General features: G+C 40.9%; 2 protein-coding genes across 3 annotated transcripts; both read right to left on the bottom strand.

The window, feature by feature from the left end:
* Nucleotides 1-736: 736 nt before the first annotated feature.
* hebp2 (heme binding protein 2) lies at nt 737-6,133 on the bottom strand. The gene is made up of 5 exons (XM_040017644.1): nt 5,632-6,133; nt 5,315-5,451; nt 3,820-3,955; nt 3,017-3,197; nt 737-2,840 (listed from the first exon to the last, which is right to left on the bottom strand). The coding sequence occupies exons 1-5, from the start codon at nt 5,738-5,740 to the stop codon at nt 2,654-2,656; spliced, it is 750 nt and encodes a 249-aa protein (XP_039873578.1). The 5' UTR covers nt 5,741-6,133; the 3' UTR covers nt 737-2,653.
* Nucleotides 6,134-7,316: 1,183 nt separating this feature from the next.
* cmtr1 (cap methyltransferase 1) lies at nt 7,317-20,353 on the bottom strand. 2 transcript variants are annotated; one of them, XM_040017641.1, is made up of 24 exons: nt 20,278-20,353; nt 18,025-18,129; nt 15,159-15,325; nt 14,832-14,990; nt 14,616-14,708; nt 14,452-14,523; nt 14,199-14,293; nt 13,921-13,993; nt 13,622-13,820; nt 13,399-13,517; nt 13,188-13,284; nt 12,166-12,298; nt 11,682-11,861; nt 11,538-11,594; nt 11,381-11,438; nt 11,202-11,270; nt 10,871-11,002; nt 10,542-10,667; nt 10,236-10,327; nt 10,001-10,069; nt 9,758-9,805; nt 9,509-9,621; nt 9,282-9,390; nt 7,317-8,408 (listed from the first exon to the last, which is right to left on the bottom strand). In XM_040017641.1, the coding sequence occupies exons 2-24, from the start codon at nt 18,122-18,124 to the stop codon at nt 8,273-8,275; spliced, it is 2,496 nt and encodes an 831-aa protein (XP_039873575.1). In that variant the 5' UTR covers nt 18,125-18,129; nt 20,278-20,353; the 3' UTR covers nt 7,317-8,272. The 2 variants fall into 2 exon arrangements, with proteins under 2 accessions (XP_039873575.1, XP_039873574.1); XM_040017640.1 differs by lacking the exon at nt 20,278-20,353 and adding an exon at nt 19,824-20,271.
* Nucleotides 20,354-20,802: the final 449 nt, after the last annotated feature.

The following is a 20,802-nucleotide window of genomic DNA, read 5'->3' on the forward strand; positions in this document are numbered from 1 at the left end:
CAGCTACGTAGACTCCCTTCGCCCAAACCTTTCCAATACTGGTGTTTAGGTGTTTCTGTCTGAACTGTGTTAAACTCTAGCATTCATTCACCAGTCAGCTGAGCCAAAGTACTATAGTTAATGAATGGCAGGAGTTATATTAATCTCAAAGACAAAGAGTTCTTACATGTGCATTATGAGATATGAATACTACATCCACACAGTTTCTGTTGCGTCCAAACTGAACAGTAAATTTCTCCAGTTAATCTCACCAGAAAATGAAAGTACTTTCACATCATCAGCTCTAGTCTCCGCCAGGCTGGAGGGGAGGAGATAAAATTAAAATACAAAACTGTGGTGTTTAGATTAAAACAGTGAGCCTCATTATACCGATCCCCTCTACAGCATGTTTCGCTTTGCTGAGCACGGCCAACGAGATCAATATGCGTGTGTGTATGCATGAACAGAGGATAAAAAAAAAATACATAAATTTCTGCTGAGTGTGTGAACATGATATTGGGAACAATTCTGCCACAAATAAAATGAGTGACTCAGCAGACATCGGGCTGAGAGCGACGAGGGCGCGAGAGGAGACGTGAGGTGAGGTGAGGAAGGGCGAAGTGAGCCGCGGCTGACAAACGATCGATACGAGCGCCGAGGACGATCCAGATTTTATCTGTTACTGAACACGTGAAACTGTAATCTGTGACTGAAAAAGCCCAGCAGGAAATACAAATGACAAATACTTAAACGCACATTTATGATCCGAATAATGGTTTAATCATGAGTTATTGATTAGATAAGACAATTTACATTATGTAAACTTTCAAATTTCCCAATATTCTTATCAGTGCATTGCTCGTGCCATCATTCTTCATCCGAGTACTACTATGAGTAATAAACACACACACACACACACACACACACACACACTTAATGATTATATGAAGATATAAAAGAAAAAAGGCACATTTTTGTTAGCTCTCTGTCAATATTAAACCAAAAATGGTCAGTCTGAGCAATTGAGCACAAAGCTGGTTAAACACACATTTATATTCATTGACAAAAATGACAGCTTATGAGACGTGTTGTGACGGGCCCAGCCATTCATCACAATGGATGCATATGCGGTCGCAGTGGCAGTAAGTGAGGCCTGAGAGCAGATAAACTGAGATTTACCGACGCTCGGCCGCTTGCCAGGCAGAGTCACCTTCCCAGAGCTGACTGACAACACAAACCTTCTGCTAAACTGTGCAGCTGATCTACAAAGTCAAAATATGTTTAATGCTTAATCCCTTGCACTTGATCCCTCTGGTCATAATGGATTTGATGCGATCCCTTTCTTAATGCGACTCAAATCCAAGTACCAGGAGACACATTTTCACAGGCTGAACTCGTGGCGTGTGCAAATATTATACTCTAAAGTTCAGTGAAAACAAATATGAGGCTTCTGCACTTTTAGATGCACTGATAATTTTTGTGTAGATTTACTTTTTTTTTTTTTTTTTTTTTAAATGGACTGCGAGTCCTCACTAAACTGCAAAAAACTATTTTTCTCCCCATTTTGACTGCTGATTCACGTAACTCTAACTGACAAAGCCTCACAGTTGCATCTAATAGCCGTCAGACTGCACTTTTACACACAGCGATGACTGGATTTATCTGTGTTTTAATGTCCATAAAGGCACTAGTATTATTTTAGGACTGACTTAAAAACCAACTACGAACATTTCCTTTGCTTTCTTTGTTTCCTACACAGTCCTGTCACATCAATATGTGAGTGTAAACAAGTAGCAGTTAGTTGCCATGTTATTTGAACATTTTTCACAGCAAAGGCTTTGACTTGATGTTGCAGGAAAAAGCAGCTGAAACTGTTTGTTTGAAATTGTGTTTCATGATTATGGGTTAACGGTTTTCACTAAGTCTTCCAACAAGACCTGCAGGAAAGACTATATATATATATATATTCTGGTTTACTTTTGAAAGTCTCACATATTCTGAGTGCAGCCAGTGATCCTAAAATAGATATATTTATGGTGTCAGCATGACTTAAACAGATCTTTGTTGATGGAAACATCTGATGACACGGCAAATCTAAGCAGCGTCGCCTGAGTGACACGTGGCTGCTCTCACCTGCTAGTGTGGGAGTGTAAATGAAAAGCAAGAAGCTTCGTGTCCGTCGCACACAGGAAAGGTACACAGTGTGCTCCCAGAGTGAGCCAGCCTACACCGCCCCCCTGGACCCGGCTCACACTGTGAATGTTATCGGTCACATGGGTGCTGTCCCTGCCCCGTCAGGCTAAAACATCTGCTGTGAAAAAGGAGGTTAGCAACATGCACAATCAAAAGCCTAAAATTAGTGTATTTTGAAAATATTCATTAAAAATACATATTTTTTTAATTAAGACGTACTTGTGGGGTTTTCTGTTAACATAAGAAACATTTTCTTGACTACTTGGCTCCACCTGCTGGTTATATTGCTTCATATGGCTGATAGGACCTCTAGTTGTCGTGTAATTAGTCTCCTTATCAAGTTTTTCAGTGAGTAATCAGTGACTTTTAGTGTAAGTAGCAAATCTAACTTTTGTTTCTGGTCAAACAGAAATGTATCAAATCATCACATTTAAATTCCCTTCACTAACATTTTGATAGGATAGAGTGACCCAGGAACGCTCTACTGCTCCTCTTCGTTCTTGAGGATCCAAACCTCATTCCTGCGGTTGGTCAGTTTGAAAGGGCTGTCGTACCCGGCTACGTAGTACGGTTTCTCGATGTATTGGACTCCATCCCTCTTCAGACTTTCCATAAGCTTCAGCAGCTCTTCACGCTTCATGTTATCATTGGAGAAACCACCGTATGTCCTGGAGGAATAGACAAAAGATTGATTTCTTTCTTCTTCTTTTTAAAAAACAAAAAACCCCCCCCCAAAAAAACAAAAAAAAAACTAAACCACTCATGGCTGATCACTGTATTTGTTTTGGACTTTCACAAAATAAACAATCCAAAGTCTAACCTGGCGGCTCTGTTTGTACCCTACCTGACATACACCGTCAACTCCTTCCTGTGCTCTATAAACACCTCGGGCTCGTTGGGCTCGGGTGGAGTGGCCTGATGCTCCTCTGGGATGTAGAAGGATACGGTGAACTGAGATTCACACGCAGGGCCGGCCCCGGGTTTCACGTGGCACGTCACGGGGGCCGTCATCTCCACTTTGGCCTCTATAGAACCAGCAAGAAAGGAGGTTCTTTTGTTGAAAAAAGAAAAAAAAAAAAAAGTAGCCGCACATGCCAAACACGATGATGATGATAATAGGGCTGAAATATAACCAGCTTGTGTAAGATTTACAGATGTTAAATTTCCTAAACGAACTATCAGTCACCAGCTGGTGAATCGAAACTTTGGTGAATGGTGACAGCTGTACAGATGGTTGGGCTGTAACCACGATGTGCGCCAGATGAATGGGATTAAACGCCATGTTTACAGATCACAATCTCCTTATGCTGCTGACCTCAGGAGCCAGCAACACAAACAATATATATTCTCATAAATATTGCTGCAAACTGCTGAGCAAGGCAAAAGTAAGAGAGGAGGAACTGTTGCAAAGTGCTGAGCAGGAACGAAAGTGCACTTTCTCTGACTTTTCCATCCATTGATGCCTTGGAACCCCAGTTCTCTGTAAATTTATTGTGCAACATTAAAATACTGCCATTGTGACGTGTAGGTTTTGTAACAGATTTGCCACAGCGCCACAAAATAAAAGCCTTAAACAACTCGCACAGCCTCAGCAACACAGGCTCAGCTTACCTTGCGTGAAGGTGATAGCAGTAACATGAAACTCACTGTTTTTATTGTTGCCTTGGATGTAGTTGAAGAGTCTACGGAAGCCAGTAGACAAGGCTGCTTCCAGCTGCATCCCGCTCACAGAGGTGCTCACCCACTTAGTGGGCTGGTAGGTGCGGATTTCATAGTCCTGTCCCTGCCACACAAAAAAAATCCAAGATTTTGTATACAAAATACCGCGAAACTGTGAAAAAGACAATCCCATTTTTTCTTCAAATGTGTGTTACAACAAAAATATGACTCATTTAGCCACAAATCTAGAAAACTGGAGTTGTGTGAAAAAAATTGCTGTGTGAAAATTTCACACAGCAAACATAACCCAATGATTTGCAAAACTCATAAAAGCATATTTTCATTACAATAGAACAGAAAAAATATATCAAATGCTGAAACTGAGAAAATATAAAACTTTTAAGAAAAACATTGGCTCATTTTGAATTTGATGGCTGCAACATGTTTCAAGGTGGTGTTGGTGGTGTTAAAAAGTAACATCTGGAGGAAAATTTTGCACTAATTAGGTTAACTGTCAGCACATCAGTAACATGACACAGTATAAAAAGGACATCTAAGACTTTAAATATCTCATCATCTACAATACATAATATCAAAAAAATCTCAGAATCTGGAGAAATCTCCATGCGCACGAGAAAAGGCCCCAAAATCAATTCTGGATTCTTGTGAGGTTTGTGCTCTCGGGCAGCATTGCTTTAAAAACAGGCACGAGTCTGTCATGGAAATCACTGCATGGACTCAGGAGCCCTTCCATAAATCACTGTCTATGAACACAGTTCACTATCCATGAATATATATATGAAACATGATCCAGAAACACTACCTTCTTCTCTGGGCCAACGTTCATTTAAAATGCACTAAAGCAAAATGGAAAATTTCTGTTGTCAGACATTTCTTTTGTCTGCCCCCTCCTGTAGTTCCACCCCTGCTGTATATACAGGTTTTAGAACAACACATACAGCTTATCCAACGTATACAGCTGGCATTCAGATGATGCCAGCTGTATACGTGCTATTATGAAGCTGTGCTATTACAATAGCACAGCTTCATAACAGAAGAGTCTGGGTGTGAACTGACCTGCCTGCAGTTCACACATTTCACCACTTGAAAATATTTAGCTCGTTATGAAATTAATAATGCAACAAAAAAGGGCCGTTAATCAGTTACAAATCTTATATCAGACAAGACTTTCTCGAATTGGTCTTTATTCTTGTTTATATTTAGCACAAACATCTGGATGATCTACTGGATAAATTCAGCATCACAAGAACTAAAAAATCAAAAAGTGGAAATATGCATAACGCAGTGCACACACGACACAGGGGTTAATAGTTTAACCAAGTTTACTGTGGTTTCTTCTGCTGTCAACTGAACATCAAGCACTCATTTAATGCACATCACCCTGTTGTCCCGTCACAGTGGGGACAAGCTCAGACCAAAGGTCCAATATTCTGTTTTATGAGCTAAACTGCAGAGCACTTACCTTTTTCTCCTCTGCAGTGAATTTCGGATTCTGCAGACCAGTTGAGAACAACACTTGTCCCACAGCTTTCAGCATGACTGATGATCCAAACCTCCTTTTCCAAGGATAAGACAGAAGCAAACTCAGCTTTCCAGCCGCTGCAAAGTTAAACAATAATGTAAAACCGCGCGTCTTAGGTTATTCAACAACTTCCTACGAATGCAATCGCTTTTTTTTTTCTTATTTCGGTGGACGTGTAGCTTTTTATCAAAACACAGCAAAATTATTTTTTTTACAGTAAAATAATAACATATAAAGATAGAAAAAGACATAATTACCAGTCAACTCGAGTGTTTGGTAACCGATGTCTGGGCGAACAAGGTGTGTGCTGTTAGGAGCGCTTTGGCTTGTTTTCGTAACATCTCTTCCTGTTACATAAATGCGCATTTTGATTGGCGGACCGATTGTCTCGTCACAATAGGACACGCCCCGAGTAAATACAAGCCTTCTCCTGGAAAGTTCAACTTCAGCCTGAATTTAAACCGGTTTGGCATGAATGTGTACACCCTTTCGTACCAAAAAGTGATTTCCGTGTGTGTTTGTGTGTTATTTAATGTCTAATGTCTTTGCTTATATTAGTATACAGGCTGTAGTCAACAGGCTTTATAAAAGGGTTTACATGTAAAATAAAGAAATGACCTGTTTTGAAAGTATCCTTGTCCTTATTATTATACATACTGTGCTCTACATTGTAATCAGCTCAGTCCTTTCTAGCCACTTACAAAGTTTTTATAGAACTATGTTTTATTTGTTTCAATTTCTGCTTAACATCATGTAGACTTTTTATCATGACAAATCAATTATATATGAAGTCATTTACAACAATTCTTCTACTAGAAATATATAGATTTTTAAACCAGTTACTGAAACTTTGCATCTGTTTGATTATTTCTTTCATAACTCATAAGTTTTCCCGTATACATTTATTTCAGTACAGGTTTTACATCCAATTTTATCTTAATTTCAGTTTAACAGCAACAATTTTCACGTCTACTTTTAGTAATCTATAATAACCTTCTACTCTAATTGGTTGGGATGTATTATTCTGATGTAAGATAATGAAATGATAAACGTGCCTGAAAAATTCCAGTGAAATAGGATTTTATTGTGTTCAGAGTTGAAGGTAAAAGAGTAAAAGACAATGTTTCTCTTGTGTAATGTGTAAAAAGCAGCAGAACTGTGAGGACAATTTGCTGTTAATAGAAGTGACTCTCAATCTTATGAGTTGCCAGTGAAACTGAAAGGATTCAGAAAGTTAATGTGGAATAAATGACCCAGAGGATCAGATCTTTTATTATTATGAAGGCACATCCAGAGATACCAGTGGACCGTAGTGGAGGAATCTATGGATAGACCTGATAGGCTGAACATCAACCCAGCAGGTCCATTGTGCAAGGAGGAACAGGAGGAGCACTGCTGGAGGCCTGCACAATGACGTCCAGCAGGCTACTCACCTGTGTGTTACTGACCAAACTATCAGAAACAGACTCAACAAGGACCAGCATGAGCTTCTGCCATCCTTTAGTGGGGCCAGTGCTCACAGACCAGCACCGTGCAGCTCTTGAGACTCTGCTGAAAAACAGGAGAAGGCAAGTTCTGTGGCAACCACCTGCAAAACCACTGCTTTTCCTTGAGGGTTGACCTGCACTTGTTAATGCCTGTACTTACGCAGCAGGTGAAATAGATTCATAATGGTTCATGCTTCCAGAGTGAACAGATTAGTATTCCCAAAGCTTTATTTCTCTTATACTGGGCTCAAGTTGGGTTTTACTGAATCTACAATAACAAATTCCCACAGTCTGACCACATTTCTAAAGCTGTGAGCAAAACAACTAAGCTACAAAATGTTGTGTGCACTTGTGTAATTTGGTTGGTATATGAGCACACCCGTTGCCTTCTAACAGCTTAATCCAGCCTTTACTCCAACTACTGTCTCCACCCAATATCACCAGGCAGTTGAACATATATTGTGGGAACAGCATCTCCCATTTATTTACTTATTAATATTTACATCAAAGAAATTGAAAGCTAAATTTACACCAGAAAAATAACTCATTTGCAGCATTAAAAAAAACAAAACAAAAACCAGACACACAACTAGAAGATATGGAGGCACAATTTTAAAGAGCAGGTGGGGTACAAACAACCTCAAAACTAAAGGGGACACCTTCCAAACTTCACTTCCACAGTCTAGATGACAGAGAAGCGTGGAAAGGAGAGAGCTGCTCCATCTCTGAATGCACGTTGAAATGACTGTGAGAACGACTTAAAGGGTGATTTACATGCTACACAGTTTTGCAAGGGAAAGCACCGCGACACTGTTAGTGTAAAGATGAGGCAAACAGACCCGTGTGTTTTCTTTAGAAGACCAGTCATGGTGAGAAGAAAGAATAATTACAGATGTGGATTCACAGTTTGACCTTGTGACCCTATCTATCACTGCTAATGCAGTGTGCACAAAAACAAGAGTGGCATTGAGGAGGAACTGGAGAAACTGAATCTATAGGGCACAGCAAACACCTCCATGTTGTCCTATAAGGCAATGCTACTCATTACAATTCAAAATCAAAGGTCGAGTCAAAGGAAGTGGAAAAGACTGAAAAATAGACCGGTCTGTCAAACATCAGTTTTACGAGGACATGCCACTGCTAAAAACAGCAGCAAACAACTCCAACCTGATAACAAAATAACATGGAGGTACCTTCCAAAGGGTCATAAAGCAGTTTATTGATATTTAACAAGACAGTAAGCAACGGATTCATAAAAACAATCAGCTGTAAAGTCATTTTAATAACTGTCCTTTGATTGTTAAATGAAATGACGATTAGTGAACTGGATTGTACTCTTTGCCAAGGCTTCACAACCCAGCGCACTCTGTGTACAGTCTGCAGCTGACAAAGCCCTGTGACTGGGAGTCTTTCAGGGCTGGTAATGCTGGTGTATGAAGTACAGCACGTTACTTTTGGACAGTTTCTCAGGGTCCACTCTGGTTTGAGAATCATGAACTATAACCCCATCCACCCAGGCCCAGAAGAGCCGCTCGGAGTGGCACACGCTGCAAGGAAAATAATTTGTCAATATTTTCCATGAAATAGTGAAACAGCTTAAATGCTGTTTAACACGTTTCCTGTGTTCTATTGTGAATAAAACATGAGCTAATGAGTAGGGCTGTGCGATATGACCAAAATCTAATTTCCCGATAGAAGACATTTATCGTCCCGACAACGATATATATCACAAAAATTTTACATTTTCAGCCAATTCTGTGAATCTCGGGCAACTCGATTTGCGTGAAGTGTTTTCAGCTGGGCGCCGTGTACTTGGAGTCGAGTGTTACATAAGTTGAAACGGCCGCAATTTTCTTCGTGAGTATTTATTACACGGCGTGCTTCGGGGAAAAGCCTGTTCTAAGGTTTATTTTTTAGCACCTGACGGCTCTTTTTGGCCGCTCATCTGTCACGTGATTCAGTTTATTTTGAAAAATCTCAACAGGAATTTCAGCTTTACTGAGAAAGATTTATGTGGAAAATAAACAAGCGGACGGCGGAGCCACACGATCATTGTTGCTAATGACAACGCATAAAAACAGTCGCTTGTCTGTCCGTAGTGTGGTTATTACTAAATGTGGTTACTAAATATAAGAGAAAGAGAGAACTTTAGGAAATTCTACAGTGACCATCAAAACAATAAAAAAAAAATATTGCCATAAACAGTTTATTTTGCGACACCACAAAACAAACGATAGCGTAAAATGAAACGATAGACGTTTTTTTATCGTTATCCGATATATATCGTTATATCGAACAGCCCTACTTATGAGATCTTAAAATATTTACATTCACTTATTATTTTTATTTTAAAAAGCATATGAACTTTTTCAGATGTGAATCTCTGGAATAAAGAGAGAAATTAAGAGGACGCTACATACTGGAAAGGAGCAGCAGAGTTCGGTGGCATTGCATAGGTCGACTCCTTGGTTGTTTTATTATAAAAGAACTTCATCTTGGAGTTTTTGCTGTACGCCATCGTCCACGGCTCTGAATGGTGGAGGAGAAAAGAAATCCCGCATTTATTTACTTACTAATAAATAAATAAAGACATTTTGCTCGCAGCATTGTTTGTGCTCGCAGTTAAAACAAATCACAACATACAGACCATTGACAGTCTTGATGATGTAGAGGCCCGTGGGAAGGAAGTGTCTGTCATCTCTGCCTGTGTAGGACAGACGCGGGACACCTCCTGAGCTCTTTGTCACTTTCATCTCTAGTCTGGGTGGGGAAGGAAATGACAAGTTTTTCTGACAAGCGCCATAAAAGGAGCCTTGATCTTGAAAAACAGGACAAATCTAAGAAGCTGCAGTAGTAAATATACACGGCAGCTACTCAAAGGGTTCTCTTCCCATACCTGACAAAGATTTTCTCCATTTCTTCCAGCCTGTAAACCTCCTTCACTCTGGGGGGAAAAAAGATGCTTTGTAATCTTTGTAATTTACCAAACTGCAAGTAAGATTTCTGCTCAGCGTTCGATCACAACTACCGCAGCAGTACTTGGAAGCAGTATTTTTAAGTATTATAAACCATGTGAGATTGCATAAACTAATATTTAGTTAGTAAGAAAATAAAATTAAAAGAAGGCAGATGGGAGTACCTGATGGGGTTCATGTCTGGTCTGCTGGGTTTAGCCACCGCCTTCACAAACTTGTCAGCCATCTGGATCCTGGAAACATAACAAACATCATTTAGCAGACACAACGAAGATTATCTGAAACTATTACAATATAAAACTGAATATACAGGGAATACATTACTAGTCTTTTTAATGATTTTCTACTTTTTTCTCATACAAAGACCCATTTTTAAGCTAGTGGATAAAAATGTCTCACCGCTGGTTGAAGTGCTGATCTCTTACATCAGTGCCGTTCAGTATTAGCACATCCATTACATGAACTGCGCTGATTCTGCGCTGAGCTTTGCCCTGAGGACCAAAGGGAGAGCGTAACACAGCTCAGAAAGCATCCTACTCAGCTGCACATAAACCGCAATGCAAGTCACGCATTCTGATTGAGGCTAGCTGTAAAAGGTCTATACCTTAAAAAATGTTTAAACAGAAAATTTGAGTCCAAGAGGATCAGAATAATAAGTGATAAGAAAACCTGAGTCTGTCACAGAGTTTTAGTCCATTCTCTCACCTCGCCCTTTAGTTCTTGGACAATCTCTACACTTAGAAGTGTATCTCTTGGCAGCTCCAGCTTGAAATTCTCCATTTTCTTCCAGCGCACAGGCATTTTCCCATCCCAGGTGTATATCTGAGACTTCTGCAAAAGTCATCGAAAACCAGGTTTGATCAAAGTCGCGCAGACGGTAAAGTCTCTGGGGTAGTTACAGTGTTCAATCAAAACAAAGCGCAAACACAACAGAATTTATGACACTGCCTTGGTGGAGGTTTGAGGTCTTGGAGTGCTTCTTGTTATGTTTTGTTTTCCGTGTCACACAAACCACATTTTTTCATCCAACTCACCCCCAGTGCTAGAAGAAAGATCTGCTCTCCACCTCCCACAATGCACCTGTAGTCCAGGACATGGCGCAACTTTTCGAGTGTGGTGGAGTTGAGAGGAGTCGGCTTACACTGGAACGACTCCACGTCTGAGCTCTGATATGAAGCAGAAAAAGAGCAGAAAGTGAGACACATTCAGAAGTTTAATGAGCCTATTTATAACACTGTTTCACATGAAAAAATCATTTGTCTTTTAATTATTCATTTGTTTCTACGGTCTGTATGGCAGAGCTCATTTATCAGCGCTGTACAGTACCCAGTAGGATTTGATTTAAACCCAAATTTATTAACTGACCTTAATCAGCTCATAGAATTTTGACTTTGGGTCTGACGAAGTAGGAGCGACTCTGGCCTTGTCTGGGACCTAAAAATTGACATAAATAAACATAAAGTGCACATAAAAACTTGTCTTTTTTAAGTCATTCTTTCAAAATTCACTTTCAGTTTGGTATGTATATCGGCTTCTGTACTCACTCCCCAGAGCTTCAAACACTCCTTCCTGATGTCAGCTTGCCTTGTCTCTGAGAGATTCCTAGAGACAGTGTAACCCAGTCAGTTTCCAGACAAAAACACCATGTCAAACACATGGTTATAGTGCAGCAAAGATAAATGTTCAACAGTGTTTACTCACGAGTCTACAACAAAAGCGTGGATCTTAGCCAAGGCCTTGATCTGGACTGCACAAAGGCTGAAGAGACAATTAAACACCATCTTTGTCAGTCACTGTGTTTCATGAGCAGTGATTGAAGGCTTTGTGGATTCTCAGTGTTTCTACCTCTCATTGGAGTTGACCATAAACTGGTAGAAGTCAGTGTCATCCTTGATGATATTCAGCGGAACCACCTCTGTAACGTCTCTGTCCGTGTTCCTCAGCTGGTTCAGCTTCAGGTTGACTCTGAACATGTATTCCCTGACTGCGTCTGAGCCGGGTTTCAGGCCACGGCACACAATGTACCTGTGGATGACAATGTGAGAAGAGATCTGTAACCTCACTTACATAAACCCCCTCATAAATCCTACATTGGATCTATAGATCATCCTACTTTCCCTGCAGTGAGCTGAGAGATTTAATCTGCAGCAGTTTAGACTTGCAGCACAATTTACCCCGGCGAGCTATCCCTATGAGCCCATCTTGGTGAATGGGATGCCACAAAAGCTTCTGAAGTGTAGCGTGTAGGTGGCAGAAAATGTAGCTATTTTACAAACACACTCTCATTGTATTCTCACATGTACAAAGACACATTATAACGTGGGCTCACCTCTCAGAGTTTGCAGGCCTGCTGGTGACAGGTTTGAAGAGTGAGATCCTCTCGAAGCAGAGGTAGAGCAGGTACACCAAACCCACGCTGAAGGGAGTGAAGAGGTCAAAAGTCTTACAGACAAAATGCCCACCTAGGGGAGAGAAAGTGAGACTTAAGCTGTGTCCAAAGTCATGGGCTGCATCCTCCTGAGGACCTGTCCTTCGCGGTCTACGTGAGCCGGGTCCTTCGAAGACCGAGAAGGCCAGAAGTGCGAGGCTGTGAAATGGGACAGTCTAGCCTTCAGATTTGCGTCACTGCTGTTTCGGTGGAGTTTAATAAACTCAGCCGTCTGCTCCTTGCTATCTAAAATATAACAGCTGGCGTAAATTCTCGACCATCTCACACTTCTTATATATCATGTTTAGCCTGAGTAGCGAAAGACCGCGGGTGCCTGAAAACAATGAAGCCGTGAGTCTGCTGTTCTCGCAGACTCCAGTGACCATTGAACCCCCCGGCTTGCTATCGAGCGGTTTGGGTAACAGACGTCTCCGAAAACGTTCCAGAACTTTTGCAAATATGTGATGTCTTGATAAACCAAGCAGATATTTGAAGTTTACACAGCTACTTTCTCGCCTGAAAATATCTTAAAAGTATATTTTGTGACCCAGAAAGATTAATAAGATTAAGATTAAAACTTAGTAGCAGCAGCCATTGTTGGAAACTGGAATTGGCTGGGCTGTGCTATGAATTCTGGGATATGGTGGGCCACGAAGGATACACCTGACCCATCCTTCAAATCTGGGGAAAAGGAGGACGCATTTGGTGGCCGGACGCAAAGACAGCCTTCTTCGCGCCGCTGTGACGTAACTGGTCTACAAATGCAGCCTCAGGAGGATGCAGCCTACGTTTTGGGACACAACTATAATGTGGGTTATAAACATACTGCACATGTGCACTGTACTGTGACAGGTGGTTAAAGAGAAAGTTTAGGAACACTAGTGAGTGTGTCAATTTACAAGCTTTTAAAGAGACATGCATACCCGTCCTGAGTGTGGAAATTGCAGTGAGGAATTGACAAAGCAGCAGCTGTTTGCTCAGGATCTCCTGGAGGTTCTCTTGGCCTTCCACGGAGAAGCCCTGGGAAAAAACAGAGACCATACTGAAACTGATCCAAACATTAAGCCATAATAACCTTTTGTGAAGTTTGTCCACCTTTATTTTATCCTCATATCCTACAAATATTAGTCTTACCCCATCTGCCATGAGGAAATGAAGCCCTCTCCTCTCCGTGCTCTCCATGACAAAGTTTCGGAAGGCAGTCACATTTTCAGGCCGAGTGATGTCACCGTCACCCTCCACGCCTCCCTCACCTGGGATGCAGAGAGGTGACGATTTCAGTGAATCATTCATCACTGGAAACACAAAGCCGTGTCTCTTGTCCCCTGGGTGTGACGTGCGGGTTTTGTAAACGTACCGTAATAAGGCTCGAACAGCTCGCTCGGTGCTGCATAAAAATCTTCCAGCTTGAAGTCGCAGGGTCCTTTCAGCGTCATGCCAAAGCCCTTGGCATGCCAGCGTCTTCTCCACAGCACATATTCTGAAAAGCCTCCAGGTCCTGCGCACACATCACCAAAGTAAAGAAGCTCGCCCTCGCGGTCCTTCGTCAGAGGTCTCTGCATAATGAGACAGAAGATTTATGTCACCATCTGTTTATATGGAGCTTTGTGCTGTGATACAACTAAAAAAGTTCAGTATTACAGCTGACCCACTCACCCCTTGGGAATCCTTTGGGTTGGTGAACATATGGTCGAAACAGTAGTCCAAGTTGGCCATTTTCATAGCTGCTCTAAATACACAACGCACATAATACAGCTCATCATTGTCTTTAAACGACTGTCAGGCCATAGAATGCTGTGCAAAATTGAAAAAAATGTAAGAAGCAACCTAAATTAATACTCATAGCAGCAAACTACTATTAAAAAAGGAAACTACTTATATATTATTGACACTGGCTACTCATCCTGCCTGTGTTTTACTACCGAAAGACTGACCTGTTGAGAAAGATACCGCCTCTAATAGTCTCATAAGGGTTGGAGCGTGTCCGCGCTCTCCTCATCTCCTCGCCCTCCAGGTCATCAAAAATTGACTAAACATCACAGAGGCGCAGTGATTACACAGCTGAGAAATATGTAAACTTGTGTTATCTATGACCCTTCCATCATTTTTTTTCCGGTGTACACTTGCCACAATTTAAATACCTTGTGGGAATAAATTTAACAGAAGCAAATACTTGATGTAACTCACTTTGCATCGTAGAAGAGTGTGCAAAAGATCTTCTGTGCAAAACTCAGTCTCATCCTCAATTTTAAGTTTTCTCTGTCCAGAGTGGAAAATCAGGAATTATATAAATAGACTGCAAAAGCAATGCATGCATATCTGTAAGTGAGAATCTGAGTTTCTGGTTTTACCGGTCCCTGGATCATCCAGTCTCTAAGCTCATCGGCGTCTGGGATCTCTGTGGTGCATTCTGGGAACCAATCAACCTTCTCAACAGCACTGGGCTGTGCAGACAAACAGGAAAAGAGACAAAACAGAGATCAGGTGACAGTTAATTGATCATTCACATATATTATTTCAAACCTAAAGATTAAAAAACACAAATGCCAAAAAGGACTACTGCCTACCTCGGGTTCATCGCGCCAGTCAACATTAAGTTGTCCCTGGAAACCCTGCAGTGTGAGACCCAGACCTCTTCTCCCTCGCTGAGTAGAAGCCTCCACGATCTCCTTGCGTCCTTGATTAAACTTACCCAAACCCTCGCCCTCTCTGAAGCCCATTTTGGCCTGAAAGTGTAAGAAATAGCAAAAAATCAAGTAAGTTAATAAAACCCTAAGGTCAAATTCTTTGTTGTTTGGAAATATTCTGAAAAGTTGAACCCCCCCCCCCCCCAAAATTTAAAATATATAGAAACTGTCAAACACCTCAGCTTAGAGAGGGTTTTGATACATTACCATGAGCTTCTGTGACACACTGTTGTACATAGCGAACTTGGCGGAGGCCTGCGAGGGGGCGTCATTGTCCTGGGTATCAAAGGATGATGATGATGATGATATGGAGGGCATCGAGAACCCGGGTCTTTGATCCTCCTGGTCACTAAGGGAGTCATTTTGACTAGAGTCTACACACACACACACACACACGCACACACACACGAATTATCCATCAAATGTAACAATCTTAGACCATCTTACACATCTATAAAATACATTTAAAAGCTACAGCCTCATGTCCATTTCTGGTATACCACTGCACCTGGAAAGGACTCTCACTAGGTCAAAATTCTTCTTTGCAATGGCTGACCATATCTTCATTAATATACTTGTAAATGAGAACAGGCTCAATGGGGTGGAAGCACACTTATGATTAGCTCCTCTTACAGGAACAAATCATGCACTCATTTTTCCCATGTAGTTGATATTTTTATGAGATTTTGCTGGCTTGTCAAAACAGAATAATATAATTGAGTTGCTAGTGTGTTGAAAATGTAAATTTTCTAGACTTGCAATTTCCCCCTCCTCCTGCTGAAGACAACACCTGTGGGATCCTGGAGAGGCAGTCAGCTATGCAGTTCTGTTTTACACTCTTGTAGAGATTGTCAAAGGGGTTGCACAGCCAGGAAGCACCTTGTTATCTTGGAGGGGGTATCCCTCATGTTCTTCAGTGATTATAGTGCTTGGTTGCCATTCTAGAGGATGAACTTTTTTCCCAACAAGTCACACTTAAGTCCAATTCCCACTCTATGCCAAGGCGTTCATTCTGCATCCTCAAATACTTGCATGCATGCTTCCTGGTTCAACCTGCAGCAGAGCTTCTCCAAAGCCCAGGTCACAGGCATCAGCCTGAGCAATGAATATCTGCTGTAACTCTTCAGTAGGGGTCTGAAAGGGCTCTTCACACTCCACTCCACACAATCCACTGAACCCTACTGGCCTGGTTCTTCTTTGTCAAGTTATAGAGTGTAGAGAATCTAGGAATGAACTTTGAATACCAACCCACAGGTCCAAGTATCACTTGACTTTAGACATGATGGGATCAACTTTTTCCACTTGAGAAAAGGTAACTCCTTTACTGAGGACAGAACCAGCATTTCCTCCAAACTGCCCTCTGCACCTCTCCAGCCTTTCTTCATATGCTGCCCTTGAGATCCACGTTGTTAGCTTGCGTGTGTTACTGGTGTAGCTTCTCCAGAAGTGGACTGAGACTGAATACGACCCGAGCAAGACCACCTGTGGCCAAATTTGAGCATACAGGGTCTAGCTGAACTAACGCTGGTTTTTCTAACATTTCTGGAGCCTCCGATTACGTTCTTCTAGCCCTGGTGATGTTCCCACACAATGTGGTGCTACTCTCTTGTATTAGATTTAACAGAATAAGAACAGGATATGGCAACTCAGGAATTGCTGCTACTTTCAAAAGTCATGGTAAAGTATGTACTTCATGTGCTTGCAGAGTTATACAGTGGGCAAATTCAAACTACATCTATGTACACACACAGTGGGTACTGTCTTCTACATCCCACAGTTCTTTAGGAACGTATTTGGGATACAATGTCCCGTTTATCAGTATGTTTACTAAAAGTGACAGAGAGTGTATCTTGGGAAGTAAATATTACAGGATTTTAAACAGAGTAGACTTTTTTGTGTGTTTGTTTTTTACCAAGCAGAAGGGTTTAATATAGTCTACTACAGTTTGCTGAACCACTACCTACCCCAAACTTACCCCGTGTTGGTCTGAGAAGGCCAGCATAGCAGTTAACCCTTGGTCCCTTGTGACCAATCAAGTAGGCATCAACCAGGTCAGCAGCCTCCTGAGCAGTCTTTGGGTTGTGTGTTTTGACCCAAGCCTTCACCTTTGGGAACAGCACTTTAAGATACTGCTCAAGGACCATCTTCTCCATAATGTCTTCTTTTGTGCAGGTGTCATAAGCCACCCACTTGCAAAACAAATGCTTCAGACGTGCATATAATTCTTGGGGGGATTCTTTAGCAGGTGTCTTGTAAGATCGGAACCTCTGGCGGTAAGCATTTCTGTTAATCTCATACGTTTTCAGGATAACAGTCTTCAGCAGGTAATAGTCTTTGGTGTATGCTGGGTCCATGGCCAGAACAGCGGTTAACGCCTTCCCTGTCAGCAGTGGAATTAGTCGGACAGCCCACTGTTGCCGTGGCCAGTTATAGACCTCTGCCAGTCTTTCAAAGGTGGAAAGGTAATATTCAATGTTGTCCGACTCTTCTAACCTTTGTAACGTGGGTTCTCCGGCTGGAACTCGTGTTGGCTGGCCGGCTCTGACGTCTTCAAGGTCCATTTGAAGCTGCATGACCTGACGTGACAGTACGCCCAGTTTCTCCTCCTGCTTGGCGGCCTTCTTTTCCTGTCTTTTATCTCTCTCCATTTGAATTTGTATGAATGTCTTATTCGCCTTGGCCAAAGAGGCCAGATTAGGCTCAGCAGACATACTGAAGCTAACTTCAAACTGAAAGTCAGCTTCCCCAGAGTCTGCAGTGGCACCTTCCTCCACATAATCATCTGTATGCTGCTGCTGCTGTGGCAGGGGCTTTTTGAGAGGCATCCTTAGTTTAGAATTTCAGAGCACATATAAAATAAAACTGGTTGGGCAGTTGAAGGCAGGAATGATCTTCACCTGGTTTAATGATTTAGTTAACAATAGAAACTGAGATACTAGTGTGCTGTTGGCCCATGTATAACCAAAAATCTCTAGTAGGTGCTTCAGTTTTAACTATAGTAAGAAAAGATTGGGTTTGTACCTAAATATAAGACTATTTTCTTTTGTTGTCTTTGTTTGTTTTAATTATCTACCTTGACGGGATAGTCTTGACTCGTCATCTGAACTGCTGTCATCACGATGCCTCTTTGTCCCATGAAGTGATGCAAAAGACACATCGGCTCGTCTCTTCATTACGGCTGAAAAAGAGCCAAGAAGATAACAGTAAAAAAATAAGAATAACAACATACAGATTATAACACAGAAAACAAAGATATGTGATGGGAATAAAGCAACTGCTACAACTACGATGACTAAAGCACAAGTTCATATCAACTAAAATGCAAAGGCACATGATGCAAACATGTATGAGATGGACTCATATTTTATGAACTCTTTACTGATTATTTAATTTAGTGACTGATGAATGGATTAAAAAACAAACATTTGGTCAAACAAGCTCTTACAGGACCTTACAGGACAAAATTAATATTTATACAGGACTTTGCAAAAAGTTTTAAGACACATCCATTTCTTCATATTTTGCTTACGAACAGCCAGACTTTCTTTCCTTTATTTTTAATTGTGGAAACTGGACACAAGGAGGACAAAAAAAAGAAATAGCAGACCTAAAAAACTATCTACAGTACATGACATGCCCTGAGAGATGCATCAAGCCCTTCAGTTGACAAATTTCCCACATGTGGGACTAATAAAGGTTATCTTATCTTATCTACTGTTCACTTAAGTCTCATCAGAAATGGTCTCAGTGGAAGGTTGGCTGTCAAGAAGCCATACTTAAAGATGAAAACTTTTGTTTCGAACTGTCGACAGTATGAAGTGAGGTCAGGAGAGAGGTACAACAGTGAGTGTCTACAGCCATCTGTAAGACATGATGGAGGCTTTTCATGTTCTGGGCTGCATTTCAACAAGTGGTGTTGGAGATCTAATCAAAATTAATGTCCTGCCAGAGTCTGATCCACCACGCAATACCATCTCAAACACATCTGACTGGCAACAGCTTCATTTATTTTTTAGCATGACAATGATCCCAAACGCAATGCCAATTCAGTAAAAGCGCACACTAAAGCACTATCAGTCATGGATTGGACTCCCCAAGGCCCAGACCTCAACATTCCTCAAGCAGTGTGGGATTATCTTGATAAAAAACAGAACAAAAGGCAGCCAACAACCAAAGAAGAGCCTTGGATGTCCTTCAAAAAAAGCCCTGGAGAACTATTCCTGAAGGCTATTTAAAGAAACTACAAGAAAGCTTGCCATGGAGAGTTCAAGGCAATGTTGAGAGTAAAGGTGATCATATTAATTATTCATTTTCTTGAATTTTACAAACTATCGCTGTGCCTTTTAAACTGTATTTCCATTTATGTTCGCAGATGTTTTATCCCATTTTTCTAGCAAAATATAAAGAAATGAGAGACGGCTCAAGACTAGTGGCTTAGTAATTCTCAGTGATTTCACTAAAAAATTAAGAATCTATATCTATATCCAAGTTTATCACTTTGATATAGAATAAGTTGATGATTTTATTATCACTTTAATTAAAATATTAATTAAAATATTCATCCTCGACAATTTTTGTATTATGGTTAAGATGTCGCTTTAGGCTGTCAAAACAATTTTTAAAAAAGCTGAGGATAGAAACAAACTTTTGCTGTAACCCTTAAATGTTTTATAAAATATGAATGCTCAATATGAAGACAACAAAAAGAAAGAAACGCGCAAAGTTAGTGTTGTGTATTTCCTGTTATGATAGCTGCTATAAGGCACGGCTAAACATCAATTAAGAATATAATAAGCAGGTCAAATTATTTAGTTACATTGAAAATTAGCATAAACAGAACAGAGTTAACGTTACAGGAAACCCGAGGAGTACCTGTTAGCCTGCGTTACCAGGACTGGACATAAAACGTTAAATCTTCAAAGGTGAGAGAGAAAAAAAACTTCAAATATGACCCGTTATCTACTGCTTTCGCTGCAGGTGTCTTGCAGACTGACCCATGTCGATTTAAAAAGTATATTTGGTCAGCTAACGTGAACAGACTTGGCAGGTCTACTGGGTGTTTTCGGTGAGTTCAGCTGAAACGAAACTGCGCAGCCACAGCAGCTTTGGTCGGTAGCTAGCTCCGTTAGCCGGCTCGTTTTTACCAGCTCGGAGGGAAAACTTCACTCCTCTGTTGTAACACAGCATCGACAGAACGTAACATCCGTATATGCTTCGGGCTTTCCCAGTTACAGTTTATTTATATGGAGAATTTGTAGTGACTATACGGTTTCGAAGTTTACATTAGCCCGCGTTGTTTTTGGAGCCTTCGTGGGTCCTTCTTTACCTGAGGACGCGCAATGATGATGCGTAAAGACGTCTTCTTCTTCTGCTTCTTCTTCTTCTTCTTCTGAGGCAGACAGACTAGACTGGAGTGTTGCTGCCCTCTCCTGTTTGTTTTTTGTTTTAAATTTTATTTCTCTTAACAATTAAACATATTTTAAAGACTTTCTGACAAATAATCTGAGTATGTTAGCAAAAAAAAAAAAAAAATGCTATTACTATTATTTTTTTTTAGATTTTAGTGCTATATGATGGACAAAAAATGCCCTGAATTATTTTCTTAATGAACTTACATATGCTTCTTTTGTAACTGAAAAAGGCCTGTTTTTTGCGTATTGTATTTGTGTTTGTTAAATTAAAAAATTAAAAAACCACACACATTTTGACGCTTCCTCGTCTGATCTCATTTCTTGGCCATATATCACTGTTTCTCAGGAGTCACTCTCACGCTTGCTAGGGACTTGTTTACCCAGTTCAACCCACTCCTAAGCCTATAATGTCCAATAATCTTTATGTACTTCTCGGGTTC

Source organism: Simochromis diagramma, unplaced genomic scaffold (genome assembly GCF_900408965.1).
Source record: "Simochromis diagramma unplaced genomic scaffold, fSimDia1.1 OVJJ01000802.1, whole genome shotgun sequence".
NCBI lineage: Eukaryota > Metazoa > Chordata > Actinopteri > Cichliformes > Cichlidae > Simochromis > Simochromis diagramma.

Bases quoted from the DNA above. Each gene is read 5' to 3' on its own strand.
- hebp2 (XM_040017644.1), bottom strand. From the start codon at position 5,740: ATGCGCATTTATGTAACAGGAAGAGATGTTACGAAAACAAGCCAAAGC. The intron at 3,198-3,819 runs GTGAGTTTCATG...CTGGTTCTATAG, and splicing joins CCAAGGCAACAATAAAAACA to AGGCCAAAGTGGAGATGACG. The intron at 2,841-3,016 runs GTAGGGTACAAA...CTATTCCTCCAG, and splicing joins GAGTTGACGGTGTATGTCAG to GACATACGGTGGTTTCTCCA.
- cmtr1 (XM_040017641.1), bottom strand. From the start codon at position 18,124: ATGAAGAGACGAGCCGATGTGTCTTTTGCATCACTTCATGGGACAAAG. The intron at 14,524-14,615 runs GTAAAACCAGAA...CACTCTGGACAG, and splicing joins ACTGGATGATCCAGGGACCG to AGAAAACTTAAAATTGAGGA. The intron at 13,518-13,621 runs GTACGTTTACAA...TCTGCATCCCAG, and splicing joins GCTGTTCGAGCCTTATTACG to GTGAGGGAGGCGTGGAGGGT.